The sequence below is a fragment of the Mus pahari genome, chromosome 5 (genome assembly GCF_900095145.1).
Source record: "Mus pahari chromosome 5, PAHARI_EIJ_v1.1, whole genome shotgun sequence".
Taxonomy (NCBI): Eukaryota; Metazoa; Chordata; class Mammalia; order Rodentia; family Muridae; genus Mus; species Mus pahari.
In genome coordinates, this window is record NC_034594.1 from 102,448,539 (window position 1) to 102,465,091 (window position 16,553).

Genomic DNA, 16,553 nt, shown 5'->3' on the forward strand with positions numbered 1-16,553 from the left:
CCCCTCCCCTCCCCTCCTCCTTTCTTCAGTGCTGGATATCTAACTCAGGGCCTTGTGCATGCTAAGCAGATATTGTTTCACTGAGCAGCGATACCCTCAGCACCATAAGTTATGTTTTAAAAAGCACTCTTTCAGGTTGGCAAGATGGCTACGAGGGGACAGGCGCCTGCTGCCGGGCATGCTGAACCCACAGGCTAGAACTAGAGAATGGAGTCCTAAGAGCTGTCTCCCAACCTCCACACAAATGCTGTGGCACAAAAAAATCTTCCCCATACAATAGAAATCTAGTAGTGAAACAATATAAAAAGCATTCTTTCAATAGAATAGACAATGTAAAATTACAAACATGATTTGTACATCTAAACTAATAAAAAATTCAGAAGTGAATGAACAGAGGCATTTAAAATCGCTGCCAACTTTTCTACACTTATATCAGTGTAGAAGGTAGAGAAGGTTTCCAAGACCCTCTCAGAGGGCCCACACCATCACAGTTATTTTGTAATATGGGTGGGGGGCATTATCTGCCTATCAAGTTCTTGCTCCCTTAGGATTGTCCAAGTGAGCTCTTCTTAGCAGGCTTTATGTGTCTTGCTGAGTCAAGATCAGGCTTGCACCCAGAGTCCCTCCTGCCTCAGCTGCCATGGTGCTGGGACGACAGGCGTGCACCACCACACCCCAATCCGCTGTCCTTGGCTGAAGCCAGAGAACTGCTGAGAACTAGAATGTTGTTCTTCTCAGCACAGCACTCCGCTTTAGAAAAGACAACTAATCTTAAAACACACACGTTATTAATATAAATGTTAGTATAAAACTGAATAATACATGACTATTTTAACTGTCTTCATTTTAAACAGAAAGGAGTAAGTGTCAATAAACATAACCCATATCAACAAGAGCTTGTGGGCCTTCCGCACATTTTCATCACGCGGAGAACTCCTCAGACTAAAAAGTGTGACTTTGCTAGTGTAGGCTTCCGCAGCGGTCTGAGTGTTCACTCCACAAAGCCTTCTCTCTGACATTCAGCACAGAGGGGCTTTGCGAGGTGGGGAAAGGGGCAGGTGGAGATGAGGGCGGGAAGGGTCTTAGGGGGTTATAAAAATGTTGCTTCTCTACAGGGATGAGTTTTAGCTTTGCAACGAATCCTCCCTACTTTCTACAGTGGAGGATATGGAGCCAAGAGCAGCTGGATGTGCCCAAGATCACAGTAAACAGTAACAGGGAAGTCAAGGTGTCTTTCTCTGAATTCTGAATGAGTCCACTTTGCCTTGTGTTGTCTTTAGATTTCACACAGGAATTTGATGCCAAGCTATGTGAAGGCAAAAAAACTGGGTTCCTATTTTACTGTTAAGGATGTCCACTGTCTTGTATCTTGTAGAATAGGATCTATGTCCACTTACCTTGGTATAGAGGTGGATCCGGTCGGTGTTTCTGCTTGCACAAAACATGAAGGTCTCATGCACTGGCAGAGTGCCTGAATTAGTCAACTGCTCTAAAAAGGAAGACAAAGAGATGCTGAAAGGCCTGTCCACTCTGTCTAAATTAGATTATTTAGGGTCTGGAGAGATGGCTCAGCAGCTGAGAAAATTTCTGTTCTTTCAGATGACTGGAGTTTGATGGCTATTCAAGTTTGACTTGAATAGCTCACAACTATGTAACTCCAGCTTATTGGCCTCTTCTAGCCTCTAATCATCCACTCACACATGATTCAACACGTGCTCAGACACATAAATAAAATAAAATAGCTTTTTTACTATTCTGCAAGGTAGAATAATGAATAGCTAGATGTAAAAAAAAAAAAAAATCAACACACTTGATCAGCAATTCATGTCTAGACGTGAAATAACTAACTCCCAAGGTAGGTCTTCTAAGAGCACCAGCATATACAGAAACTGGGGCTTTCTTTGCTAATTACTGAACAAGAAGCAAATAGATTCAGACTCAGCTGAAAAGATATGAGTTAGTCAGAAGGGACCCTTCCCTCACACCAGAAGTCATTACCAAACTTGAAGGGTTTAGAGTCTCTCCTCTTTGCTGAACATATTGCATCTGGGACTAAATAGTCCCCATTTGATTATCAGCATCAGGACAGCTTTGCTGAGAGCCACTGATGTGCCTGGTTCCCTATGGCTGCTGTCTCATCCACAGGGAACTGACTAGACATGCTAATTTTCTTAGTCTCTTCACCCAGAATTCTTCAGGAGAGACAAAAATTACGGAAGCAAGTCTATATAATAAAGCAAGTCAAATATGCTGAGGCTGTAGCTGAGTGGTAGAGTATTTGTCTAGCATGCCCAAAGTCCCTGGGTTGGATCCCCAGTACTACTAAAATCAACCCCCTCAAAAACACAGCTTAAAGAATGAATGCAGTCAATGCCTTCTAAACACACCCGGCCCAGGAAACGTGCTAACTACTGTCCCAAGTGCATCCCTCACAAACACAAAGCACATTTTATCAGGAGGAATCTCAGCACATTAACTTGCTCAAGAGGGGCTACAGGGTTCGTACTCTTAAAATGAATTTATTATTTTTAGTTACGTGTATGGGTGTGCCTGCATGAATTTATGTGCACTGTGTTCATGAAGATGCTAGTAGAGGCCAGAGAGCACTAGATCCTGAAGTCGAGGTACAGATGATTGTGAGCCACCTGATTTGGGTGTTAGGAACCAAAGTCAGGTCACTCTTGGTCATCTGCTGTCTCTCTAGCTGCAGAGCTTATACTCTTAGCTCAGTGTTAGTGACCTCTGAATGTTCTAGAAGCTTGACTCTGCTTGCCACTCCACTAGGCAATGTCGTTGAAGAAACAAGACACCCCGAGAGCTAGGGATTGAGAGGGCAAGGTAAACATGGTTAGGGCACAATATACACATATGGGACTGTCACAGTGAAAAGCCACTAGTTTGCACAATTAGTGCATATTAATGACTAAAAACATCTCTGAAATTAGTTTCTGATGTTCAGTGATAGCAAAGGCATGTTGGCAATCATTATCGACTAGGTGGTAACTATGAAGTTGTTGTCTGAGCCCATGTGAGCTCAGTCATGGCTACAGTACTACTGTCACCCAAAGCCACACATGATGTACATGCACTGCTATTAAATGTTTTGAATTTACTTAACTCCAAGACTTCTACACACTTTTCAGTATGGGGTTGGGGAGATGGCTGGTCGGCTGACCCGAGTTCAATCCCTGAATCCTACATAAAGATGGAAGGAGAGAACCAACTCTACCAAGTCATCATCTAGCTTCCACACATGTGCCATGAGACACTCATGCCCCTCAGCCATCATGCACAAAATAATAATAATAATAATAATAATAATAATAATAATAATAATAAAAATAAATTAAAAGGTATTTTTTTAGTATGTCTATAATCAAAAGGAGAAAGGATAAGTATCAAAAAGCCAAGTTACAGAACAGGAGAACACAGGTTTCAAACCGAAGAAGCAAATTCTTATTAGAATGACTGACCTCTCTCACAAGGAAGCTGCCTTATGTTTGGCTTGTGGACATGTGAATAGGGTCACCTATTATATACCAAACAAACAGCTGGAGGCTGAAGACACTGCTGGTCTGCAACCCTCGGGACAAACAAAAGTCACAGCCAGAGGTGGCGTGCTGGGTTTTAGCTAAGGTGCTGTGTCACTGTTTAATGAGAGCTGTCTGCAGACCCTGATCAGAAGAGCGCTTTGTAATCAGAGTGTCTTTATATCTGAAGGTCCATGCATTAATGTGTAAAGATAGACGTCATTCTCTGAAGAAAGATATTTATAAGGTCAGCGCCAGAGGAGCTGATACTTCTTGGGGGCTGAGAGTTGGATTATGGGAACATACCCTCTTCAGTGTTCCCACGAAGCATAATTTGATAGTTTGAGACTATAGATGGAGCTGTTGCTAACACAGCTTCCCTCCCAGTCTGCATGTCTAGTTTGAATGGAATTACAGCTCCAGAACAACATGGATCTGTCTGGCTCTAAAAGAGGAAATAGAAAGAAAAACAAAACAAAACAAAAAACAGAACCCCAAACAAACCTTCTTTCTGTTGGTTTCTCATGGAAATCCACATTTACTGGAAAGCTCTGTAATGTATCTCTTGGATTTGTTCAGGTTGATGAGCTGAGAGCTCAGGAGGAAGGAAGGAGGGACAAACACAAGGGAAATGCTAGTGTGTCTGCAATGGATGAGGACGCTACAGATCTGCAGGTTGTGTGGACTTATTAAAGTGTGTGTGTGTGTGTGTGTGTGTGTGTGTGTGCGTGCGCGCAGGTCAGAAGACCTTCTGCTATATGGGTCAAACTCTTGTGGTCAGGGTTGGTGGCAAGGGCCTTTCCTACCTACCTGCTGGGGGCAGCCTTGGTTTTTTGAGACAGGATTTCCTGTAGTCCAGGCTGACCTTGAATTCAGCTGAGAAGAACCTTGAACATCCGTCTTGTGGCTGCTACCTCCCAGTGTGTACCGCCACACCTGTTCATGTTTATGCCCAGCCAGCAACCCAGCATTTCCTAGCTCAGCTGACAACTGTCCAACAGCTCTCAGACTAGCTCACCGAGTGTATGCCATCCTGGGCCCTAGGCTTCATTGACAGCCGGAACAAAGAAACGAGAGACACACGAAGACAAGCCCTCTGATTGCTGACTATTCTATTTAAAGGGCATGAAATCATATCAGACACTCTGAGACACTTTTTGGGAAGACTGAGAGAAGGAAAAGGAAGGCTAAGGAGAAAAGAGATACCCCGCCCCGTTTTGTTTCGAGATAGAGTTTCCCTGTGTAGACCTCAAACTCAAGAGATCCACCTGCCTCTGCCTCTTGAGTGCTGGGATTAAAGGTGTGTGTCACCACTGCCAGTTAGGTTGTTTTTTTGTTTGTTTTTTGTTTTTTTAAGATTTATTTAATTTATGCATGTGAGTACACTGTAGCTGTCTTCAGACACACCAGAAGAGGGCATTGGATCCCATTACAGATGGTTGTGTGCCAACATGTGTTTACAGGGAATTGAAATCAGAACCTCTGGAAGAGCAGTCGGTGCTCTTCACCACTGAGCCATAAATGAACATTTCATTTAGAAGCTATGAATCTTATTCCAAGTTATATCAGTGTTAACAGCGGTTAACATAGACTGTTTTTAGGGGCCTCATCTAACAGTTTGGGATGGTTTTTTTATTATTTTTATTTATTTATTTATTTATTTATTTATCTATTTATTTTTGGTTTTTCGAGACAGGGTTTCTCTGTATAGCCGTGGCTGTCCTGGAACTCAGAAATCCGCCTACCTCTGCCTCCCAAGTGCTGGGATTAAAGGCGTGCGCCGCCTCGCCCGGCTGGGATGGCTCTAAGATGATCACTAATCTGCCCGTCACTAAGTAAGTCAGAAAAGAAACGGATCCCAATTTACTCAGCATTTGCCAGCTGGCCCATGTACAACTACGGGCTGGCATTTAGTGACCACCATAGCTACAAGCAATACAATCATGAACAAGCAGTAAGTAAATACAACCTCAACACCAAGGACTGATTCATTTGGTCTCTATATCTGTGTAGAATGAGTGTATCTGCGCCCGAATGCTGGGTTTAAAGGCGTGCATGTCATGTCTAGCTCTGCACATGGGTGGTGAGGCTCAAACTCAGGAGTCTATGCTTGCAGGGCAGGGCGGTCTGTGCTTGCAGGGTTGCCCACTGAACCATCTTCCCAGCCCCGTTCAGAGAACACTGAGGCACTTTCCTTGTTTTTTAAAGCAAAAGAAAAAGAGGACGCTGATTGAGCTTAGTCATCTAAGAACATTCACTACAAAACAGAGTAATGATTTGTCACCTGGCTGTTGGTTCTCTCTCAGTCTGATTACTGTGACCTGATGCACTACCCAAATAAAAACAGCTCTCTCCCTGTCAATGAGCTTGCTGTGGTTGGGCAGGGCAACATTTTGGTGGCAACAGCAACTTATTGGTTGTGATCCTATATGGTGTAGACTCCAGCAGAAAGCCATCTGGGATGGTTCTGAGAAAGGTGGGTGTTTTAACACAGAAGGTTCTTGGGATAAAGTATCAATCACAAACTTAGTAATAGCATTATGTATTAAGGTATCTGGTACTTATTGATTTAATTGGTTAGTTTTGAAACAGGGTCTCATATAGCCCAGGCTGGCTTCAGATCCACCATGTAGCCAAGCATGATCTTGAACTTGAAATCTTCCTGCCTCTTCCTCCTGAGTGCTGGGATTATAAGCTTTGGCCACCACAACTGGTTCATACAGTGCTGGGGACTGAAGCAGTAGACTCAGGCATGGTAGCTAAGAACTCTACCAGCTCAGCCACATCCCTATGCCCCACCCGGTTACTATCTGAGCACTAGAGACAGAAGCAGGACGTACCGATGTCTGCCTGAGATGGCAGTCTGTCTTCCCTTCCACCTTTCAATGCCTCTTCCTTGCTATTAGCCGACTGCTCAGCTTCCAACTGTTCAGGGCATTGCTTTTCACAGTCCAGACTAGCTTGATCACTTTTGGAGGTGCTTTCCTGAACAGCATCTTCATCATTTTTGTTGTTATCCTGAAAATGGTCGGGGCCAGCTAGGATTACAAAAATACAGTAATTTAAATATAACAAGCACAGATGAAAGGGTCACAGATCAATTTTATTAAAAAAAATAAAGTTAACAATGTTTATCAGGAAGGGACTGTTTGCCTCGCCTTCTGAAGGTTCCTTTCAAGATGCATGGACACACAAAAATGTAATCAAACAAATAAACAATATATCTACAGATGAGGAGGGTGGAGAGAACGAGGCAGTGAGGGCAGTGAGGAGAGGGTAGAATCCAGAACTGGAATAGAGCAACAGTAGATTATTACACATAACATAGGCTGACAGGGCCATGCTCTGAGAGCCCTATCTAAACTTGGAGCTGCTGCTGAGCCTTGCCCTGGGGCTTACACCACTGGATATACTGTGGATGGAATTAGAGAGGATTATAGACCTTCAGACAGAGGATTAATGATCACAGTCTGACTCCCTTGCCTCCAGGTCTCATCATGTAGCCTTGGCTGGCTTGGAACACATACAGATCCATCTTCCTCTCCCTCCAAAGAGCTATGGTTAAAGGCATATGCAGCCATGCCTAGCTGATGCCCATTATTAAAGGGTGTTTCTGACTGTTCTGCAGGTAAAGATTCCAAAGTGGAGGATGCTACACAGTCTTGATAAAGCTGCTAATGGCTTTCAGTGGCAGCAACAGGCCTAGGCGTTGGTATAGGCATGTATTTTGGAGTTTAACAATTGAGAGGAGGTGAGGAGATCAAGGATACTATTGAGGTTTATTTTTTTTTTATTTTTATTTTTTTAAAAATATTTATTTATTATATTTAAGTACACTGTAGCTGTCTTCAGACACTCCAGAAGAGGGTGTCAGATCTTGTTACAGATGGTTGTGAGCCACCATGTGGTTGCTGGGATTTGAACTCTGCACCTTTGGAAGAGCAATCAGGTGCTCTTATCCGCTGAGCCATCTCACCAGCCCCGAGGTTTATTTTTTAATTTTTAAATTTATTTTCATTTAATGATATGGATATTTCACCTGCATCTATGTTGTTGCACCATTTGTGTACAGGGTTCATGGAGGCCAGAAGATGGTATCAAATCCCCTGGGACTGCAGTTAAAGAATGTTGTGCAGTTAAAGCCATGTGGGTGATGGGAATCTGGGTCCTCTAGAAGTATAGCCCAGACAAGCCTGCACACCAAAGGTTGACATCTGGTGTCTTCTTCAGTAATTTTCCACTTTATTTTGGTCTCTTACTGAACCCAGAGTTAACTGATTTAGCTTTGCTGGCTAGCCAGCTGGTAAGTTCCAGGAATCTGTCTTTCTCAACGTTCCCTGGGTGGAGGGTAGGGATGCATGCTGTACCTGGCTTCTGTGTAGGTGCTAAGATTCAGACTTGGCTCCCCCCTGCCCCACCCCAACTGCCACCACTAAGACACAGTTTCTCTGTGTAGCCCTAGCTGTCTTGGCTCACTCTGTATACCAAACTCAGAGATCCACCTGCCTCTGACTCCCAACTGCTAGGATTAAAGGCAACACCAAGCCTCAAACTTGCATCTTAATGCTTATGCAGCAAGAAGCTGGCTACCTCTTCAGCCCTAAGAATTCTAGCCTGGAACATGTTAACCTTGAGGACCCCACTGGGTACCAAAGCAGACATGTTTTGTAGGTTACATTGGATAAAACCACTCTGGTCCTCAAATCAGAGATACAAAGTTGGGCAATTTCAGCTGTTTCAGCAACCATATGGCTCCTTGAATGTTTTTGGATTCTACTGTTTCTTCAAGAGTTTTAAGAAAGCAATATTAAAATTTTAATTAGTATTAATTCTGCCCTTTAATACCTTGGGGGTACAAACAAATCAAAGCATGAGATCATTATGCCAATTGTAATAATGTAAACTTGACCACTGTCATGTTGAAATGCACTGTTACTTGAAATTCTCATCTTTTCTCTAAGCAGGCTACTTCATGCTCTCAACTGGAGTTTATTTTTTCAGGTTTCTTGGCAGGCTGCTTATTCAATCATAGGTCTAGAAACTTTTACTGTTGCTCCCAGCATCAAAAGGGAAAAATGAGAACTATCAAACACATAATAAACTAGGATTTTTTTTTTTCTAAGCTAGTCACTTTCTACTCTTGCTGTGAGCTGAGCTTGCTGTGAGTTGCTTTATTTTGATTGCACCAGCTGGGATTGCAGGGGGTCATGTTAACTGTGACAAGGACATCACATGGAGAGAGTGTGTGGTTCTAGTTTAGTTTCAGATAACAGGTGCCCACATAACAAATACAACTACCCAGATGGCCACTTGTCAAGTCAATTTTGATAGAGTTCTCAGAAATGAGAGAGGAAAGACTCAGCTACTGAATTTTCCTTCAGATTAATACTGAGAGGAGGAGGATTCAGGAAATTATAACATCAGAGTTCTCTTAGTTCTGTCCTGGTTAGAGCCAGTTGTTGGAAGAATGAATATATAGGAGAACCACTGTGAACAACTATACCATTGTTAAAATAACATATTTCTAGTTTCCAAAACTGTCAATGTGGCATTTTCTCATTGCCATAAAAATATTCTCTGGAACTGAAAACAGCGAGAATATTAATATTTCTGATATTTCTCTGTTACATTGTATTTATTGTGTATGTATATATTGGTTGGATTCTTTTAATAAGACCTTGAGAAGAGTTTATGAGTTGTCAAGCAAGAAATATGGCACAATGAATACTGAGCAGGCCAAGTAGTTACAAAATGATTCTATTTAAATATAAAAATCATCTAATTTCCTTAAAGACAAAAATATCTACTTCTTTCCTAACAGCAGGTCTGTGATGGGCAGTACATTTGCTACCATAGCAACAAGGCTTCTCCTGCCCACTGAGCTCACATCCTGTTGACATTATTTAGAAATGCCTATTTGTGCCAAGTTAATGCCAAGCCAGTGACACTCAGAATATATACTCTTGACAGAACCAGGAGTTATTCACATTCCACAGGGGATGAATTTACAGCCTTTACTCAGTGAAATTCTTGTTCTATTTTAAGGGCTGTAGGCCCTGCTGAGTCACGAGGCACTTCTGTAACATTAAAACCCAAAGGCTTGGGTGGTCTTTAGAGCCTGCCAGGGCACCCTCCCTGCCAGCCTCACCCCCACCTTCCATGCACTTACCAGCTCTGCCCTGAGGGTTCTCACACATCTCACAGTAAGGAAGGCCTGGGTTGTTGAGGAATGTGCAGAAGCCACACTGCCACCCTTTCTCAGGAAGGGCTGGAGAAGCCAAGGGGGGCTTGACCTCAGGGACACCTTTCATGGATGTGGCTCTGGCTTGCAAGGACTGTCTTTCCTCCAGGGCACTGCTGTGGTCCTTGGTGCTCAGGGACTTCAACCTTTTAGCTTCAGGCTCACACTCCTTTTTGTCAGCAGTGCTATCACTCGTAGCCATTTTTCTAGGGTCCGAGGCCACTGAAATCTTCTCCTTTAATGCCTCTGAGTCATCACAGGACATTTCCAACTGTCTCTTTTTCAGTTTTGGTAAGAAGAATGATCGAATATCATGCTGTTTCTCTTTTTCAAACTGAAATCAGCCAACAGTTATGAAATGAGGAAGCAACTGTTCTTCCTAAATGAAAGAACTTAGCATTTTCATTAACCAGACTGACTGGAAATGAATCCAATTATAGTGTCACTCTTCATAAATACACATAACTCAGTAGAATGAACACAGTCATGCACTGAATGAATATAGCCACATACTTCCTATGTGCCTTTGCTTAGCACAGACTGTATGCTGGACTCATTCAACCCTTATGCTAGCCCTGTGAAGGAGGCTTCAGGTGAGGAAATTAGATAGAGAAGTTTTAAAATAGAAATATACTTTATACACTATCTTCCTTAGATGCCCATCTGGTAAAAAGGGGAATTGCATATGTAGAAATTTTAGCAAATAAAATAGTATTTTAAATCAAGAACCTAGAAAAATACTTTCATGGCCAAACTGTAAACACACTGTATATAAACTATGACATTCATATTAAAACATTATACTGACCAGGAAACATTTTTCAAATAGCATTAAAATATTTATTCTGACCACTACATTCATACGCATACACATGAATGTGCACTCCCACATGTATTTCACATACCTGCATACATACAAACACACAGACACAAAGCACACAGACACCCACAAATGAAAAAAGAAAAGCTTTCCTTTGTTTTCAAGGGTTTCATTAACTTCTAACCTAGTATTCTAAAACTTCATAATTACCTACATCTATCTGTGTCTATATAATCTATAAGCATACGCCTCAAAATTCTACTCGCACTCAGGATACTTTATGCCATGTGAATACATTTTTCCTCTTATACATTTTCATGATTTCCTTGATAATTTCTTCCTTTCCATTTTGTCTTTCCTTATTTTCTGGTATCTGTTAGTCTAATGTTGGATCTATCCTTGGCATCTAATTAGTCTCCTATTTTCCTTTTCCCTCAAAAATAGTAAGCTTTCCTCTGCTTAGCTTCCCTCTCAGGTGCATAATTTTTTTTTAATTTGGCAGTCACGTGCATTTTTAAATATTACACTTATTTACTATGCATATGTATGACGTGTATCTGTGTGGACATTTAGGTGCTACAGTACATGTGTGGAGGTCAGAGGACAACTTGTAGGAGTTCTCCCTAGAACTGTGTCATCAGGCTTGGTGGCAAGTGCCTTTACTGGGTGAGCCATCTCCCCAGAATGATAGTTGCTTGCATTTAGCATCTAACATTGGTTTCTTGTTCCCTGTTCCAATTTCACAGGGTTCTGCCTTCACTCACATTTGCAGTATCACCCAAGTCTGAAGCTACTAACTAGAGCCTTTGAAAGGTTATCGTCAGTATCTGCTTTTGTGCTTGCTTATTACTTCTGTTAATCCTTGCCCTTTCCTTCTCAGACAGTCAGTGGCCCTTGGTTATGTCTTCACATAAAGAGCAACAGGGAGGAGGCTGGTGAAATGGTTCAGTAGGTAAAAATGTGTACTGTGCAAGTTCCCCAATCTGAGTGCAAACCCTGGAGACCTCAAAGGGAACCCCCAAATGCATGCGATGGGAGGGCTGCCATGGAACTCATAACACACCAGGCTGAGCACCAAGATCTGAGAGAACATCCTGGTTGCATGTGGGAATTAAAACATGTGCTGGGAGGGACCTGGAGAGATCATAACTTCTCACTCTGAACTCCCAGCTTCTGACTTATTACATACAAGACTGATGTCTTCAGTTATGAAATAAGAAATGCAAGTAAATAAACTGGATAGCTGGAAGATCAAAAGGAAAGGGGGCAGGAAATAGCATTCTTAGACATATGAGGACCAGTGGTTGCTGGAGTAAGTTTGAGGAGGGGCAGGAAGGAGACAGAATTTGGATAAATAAATGAATGAGAGTATGAATGGAAGAGACTTGGCCTGGACATCTAGGAGCCACTCACGTGCAGGTGGAGAAGGCAGCAGGAATGGATGTCCAGCCACACGGAGGCAGTTTGAGAAGGGAAGAAAAGGTGAAATGAAGACAGAAGAACATTAAGGATGGATGGAAGCAAGAAGCCAGAAGAACTCACACATGGTAAACTGGGGAGTCTGACGCCCTTCAGTTCTGGGCTGTTTTCTTGGTCTGACACCCTTCAGTTCTGGGTTTTCTTGGGCTACTTTTGCTTTTTCTATCTTTTCTTTCTGAGCCTTTTTCCCCCTTTCTGGGTGGTTTCCTCTTTATCTTTTCTTTCCTTGTTAAATTATTAATTTTGGCATTATAAAATATTAGTTTCTGTCTGTTTGCTGATTTTTCCTTAGTTTGTTTCAGAGACATAATAATTTCTTTTCTTTTTCTGTGGCTATTAAAGACACTTCTGCTTTTTGTTTTTCTGCTCCCTTCAGGTCACTGTTTGCTGTACTGGTGGCCCTTTCCTGGCATAAAGAATTCAGCTTTGCACAATGCTGGTGGCCTCTCACTTCCACAACAACACTGAAGTCCTTTTCCTAAAAGGATCACACAGAGGGCCCGAAATAAAGGCTTCCTTAATTAAGCTATTGCTAAAAAGATTTCCTTTCCATTTATTATTCTGCAGTGTGTGCACACATGCAGTGCACATACGTGTATGTGTGGGAGGTCATAGGACGGTGCACAGGGCTTGGTGCTCACCTTCTACCGTGTACTTTCCCAGGGTTAAACTCAGGTCAGGAGGCTTGGCAGCAGGGGTTCCGACCCACTGAGCTATCTTGCCAGCCCTAATTACACTATTTAATGTGTCTGCTGAAATTTAAGAAGTTACACAAAGAAGTTTTTACAGTACAGCTATCAATCAAAGAGGGTTCTTGGTCTAGTATAGTTCTGTCCTCAAATGACACAGTGGTGTGATCAGGGAGCAGATCAAACAAAAGTGATAAAAAGTCTTACATTATCTGAAGTCTTTGTTTCCAATTTAGTTTTATCAATTTAGTGAGATTGCCCTCAACTGCCTCTTTCTCTTAGATAAGCAGTTTAAAACCTTTTTTTTGAATGAAAAGCAAATAAAGTATTTGTCAGTGGGATGGCTGGCTATTCTTGGTTGTCAACTTGACTACATCTGGAATTAACTAAAACCCAAAATGGAAGGCATACCTGTGAGGGATTTTTGCTTAATTTAAAGTAAGAAGACCACTTCTAATCTCGATCTCTGAGGCAGGAGAACTTGCCTTTACTTCAGATCTTTTGAGAAGGGAGAAGACATGCCTTCAATCCAGACCTTGCGGTAGGAAGACACACCTTTAACTCAGATCTAATCTTTGCCTCGCCTTCTGCTGGAAGCCTAGGTCAGAACTTAGAAGGAAGCTTTTGCTCTTTGCCTGCTTGCCCTGGCCTTTCTAGCAAGGCCCTTCCTTCACTAGCTTCGGGGCCTACTTCTCAGGATTCCAGGATACACCTAAGACCAGGTGAGCCATCCGGCCTCATGGACTGAGCTACTCCTGGGCTCTTGGACTTTCCTTTTACAGTCAGCTGTTGTCGGATTAGCTGGACCACAGCCAATTAGTCTTTCTAATAAATCTCCTTTCTATATAGATAGACTTACTCTATAAGCTGTCAGTGAACCCTAACTAATACAGTCAGTATAGTTATATATTAAATGCACATTAGTGAGCCAACACATACATTCAACTGTGTTTAATCCCATCAGAATCTCTTGACAGAATCTCTGTGTTTTACTGCATTATCATTTTTGTGTGCCCCTGTGTGGAAGCCTGAGATGTAGGGTGTCTTTGTCGGTCACTTGCCACCTTCTAAGTGGAAGCAAGGTCTCTTCCTAAACCTGGTGCTCACTGTTTTGGCTTCTTGGGTTGGCTACCCTGTCCCGATGAGCCACATCTCTGCTTCCTTTGTGCTGGGATAATAGTTGGGTCACCGTGCATACCAGACTAGTGGCTTCCAGACACCTAAGCTCTAGTCCTCACACAATCGATTCTCTCACAAACTCATCCCTAGGACTCTAGTCTACATTTCAAATAATTAGACTTTCCTTCCCAGCTCACCATCAAAAAAAAAAAAAAAAAAAAAAAAAGGTGTATCCGACTTCCTAAAATGAAAGCAGTCTCCCCAACAAAACCCCTTAAAGAGATCTCCCCAATGAATTCTTAGGTCCTTTGAATAGAACAGTCCTCATTAAGTAAGCAACTGACTTATGCTATTTTTTTTAAAGATATATATATATATATATATATATATATATATATATATATATTTTATTACATTGGGAGAGTAGCATTTAGGAAATTCTCATTTTGTGCTAGAGGGAATGGGGAGGGGTGCGCAGTGGTGAGAGACTGCAGTCGGAACTAGAGGCCAGCCTCTGCCATGCTAGAGGTTCCCAATAGTGTGTGGTAGTGAGGTGGTGACTCCAGTGCATGTGCTGATCTGAAACCACTTGCCACTGGGTATGACAGACTGAGACTTCAGCAAATAAAGTCCAGGAAGGAGGAAGTGGTCGGAAATAAATCACTGTAATAATTTCTCAAACCAAAGGATATGCCAAGAATATAATTCTTGCAAATAGTGCATGATCAGTGAGGACTCTAGCTAATTTTGTAAGGATGGCTGATTTGGATAATGAGGAAGTCTGCAGGGCTGCCAGAGGCTGGAAGGGCTGGCCGACGAGAGCTTTCCTTTACAGTCCTCAGTTAGAGACCTGATTCTTAGCATCAGTTGAACTTTCTGATTCTGGCAACTGAGTCGGAAGTTACTGATGAGGGCTTTTATGACATGGAACAGCTATGACTGGCAGAAAAACAAGACAGAAAATCTCTGTGATACATCCTAGAGGTAATTATATATGCAGGTTGGGAACAGGGAAGGGTTAGTGATCTATGTCCTTGCAAGCCACAGACAGCCTCTAAGGGTCTGGGAAGCCTCTGCAACTGACTGTATACACTTGTTTGAACCATGCGTGCATTTTGTGGGAGGTCTTTATTCCCTCCATGGTCTCAAAGGAACTCAGGATCCGACTAAGGTGAAGTCATGAGAATACAACATCTTCAAACACACTTATGGTGTTACTAGCTCCATTTCCCTCACCACGTTAATGTGGGTAAGGAGGGGTTGAGTGTTTCCAAGTGAAAATGCACACTAGTAGTAAAGGAAACACACATTGGAGTGTATGCCTCTATATGTTGCAGTTGTGCATGTGTGTGTATGATGGGAGCGATGCTCCTGACTTTACAGGAAGGCTGGAGGACACTGTTGTATTTCTCTCTGACTTGAGCTCTCTCACTTGAGCTAAGGCTTCTCACTAAACTTAGAATTCGGCACTTTTCGGAATGGACTGGTAGGTAGCAAGCCCCATTGATCCTTCTATGTTAGCTCCCCACAGTGCTGAAGTTGTAGCTGTTGGCGGCCATGCCCAGCCCTTTAAGTGGGGGCTGGGAATCTGAACTCTGGGCTTTGTGTTTACACAAGTACTCTTATTCACTGAGTCATCTCCCCACCCCGAGAGAACTAAGTGTGAATTTTATTTTTTATTTTCTTTTTATGAAAGAGGATATCATATATCCTGGGACACCACTGTGGTGGGACAATGGGTGGAGGCCACCATTTCTGGCTGTTTTACAGAAGTATCTGAGTACTTGCAGATACCTCTGGCTTCAAAGGCTAATACTTTAAAGTGTGATGGGCACACCTGCAGGGTGACTCCTGTGCTCTGCCTGCCACTGCAGTTCTCCTCTGAGAAAGAGCTGGCACAGGAGTGGTCACACAGTGGGGAGCGGGACACTGAATGAGGTGAGTAGAGAAAACTTGCACAGAGTCCAGGAAACCATGGTACTGGGAGGACGTAAGGAACTCAAACGTAGAAGCTGGGGAGGGCTTAGTGGTTGAGAGCAAGGACTCTTACAGAGGATCCAAATTTGGTTCTTAGCACTCATATCACACAGTTCACAAACACCTGTAACCCCAGCTCCAGAGGTTCCTACATCTCTGGCCTCCATGGGCACAAGCACACACCCATCCACACTCATCCACACACTAACAAAACCAAACAAAGCCTTAAAGAAGAACTCAAACACCTGAACACAAAACACACTGTCCTTAGTACTTGGAGATGAGACACAGTGATGGCACTGTTCACTGTTCACCAGCAGGTAGGCAGGTGTTTGGGACATGGAGTTAGTCAGGGGACACAGTTTCTTATATGATACTGATTTGTAGACACATACACTATATGAAGTTCACAGGTCTGCAAGATACTGGCAGAAGCAGGTATGGAGCACCTGGGGAGGGAGGAGGACCAGGAGTTCAAGGGCATCCATGGCTACAGAGACCCAGAAGCTTAGGATATATAAGAGGAGATATATCTATATCTATATCTGAGGACTGTGAGCACACTCCAAGAAAACAAAACATGAGTTTGAAGACCTGACCTCAGGTTCTTCAAAACACAGAATTGTTCTTGGAATGTATTTTCATGCTCCTGCCAGGTACAGGTGTGAGTTTACGTCAGGTTACTCATTATTGCTTGC

The 16,553-nt window shown here is 42.7% G+C and overlaps 1 protein-coding gene across 2 annotated transcripts in view; it reads right to left on the reverse strand.

The window, feature by feature from the left end:
• Zranb3 (zinc finger RANBP2-type containing 3) overlaps window positions 1–16,553 on the reverse strand; it is a 142,696-nt gene that overhangs the window by 12,448 nt on the left and 113,695 nt on the right. For both annotated transcript variants that reach the window (XM_021198241.2, XM_029539400.1), the window contains exons 13-15: window positions 9,700–10,105; window positions 6,371–6,568; window positions 1,398–1,489 (exon numbers count right to left, since the gene is read on the reverse strand). In XM_021198241.2, the coding sequence (XP_021053900.1) occupies window positions 1,398–1,489; window positions 6,371–6,568; window positions 9,700–10,105 (696 nt within the window). The remainder of the gene's footprint in view (window positions 1–1,397; window positions 1,490–6,370; window positions 6,569–9,699; window positions 10,106–16,553) is intronic.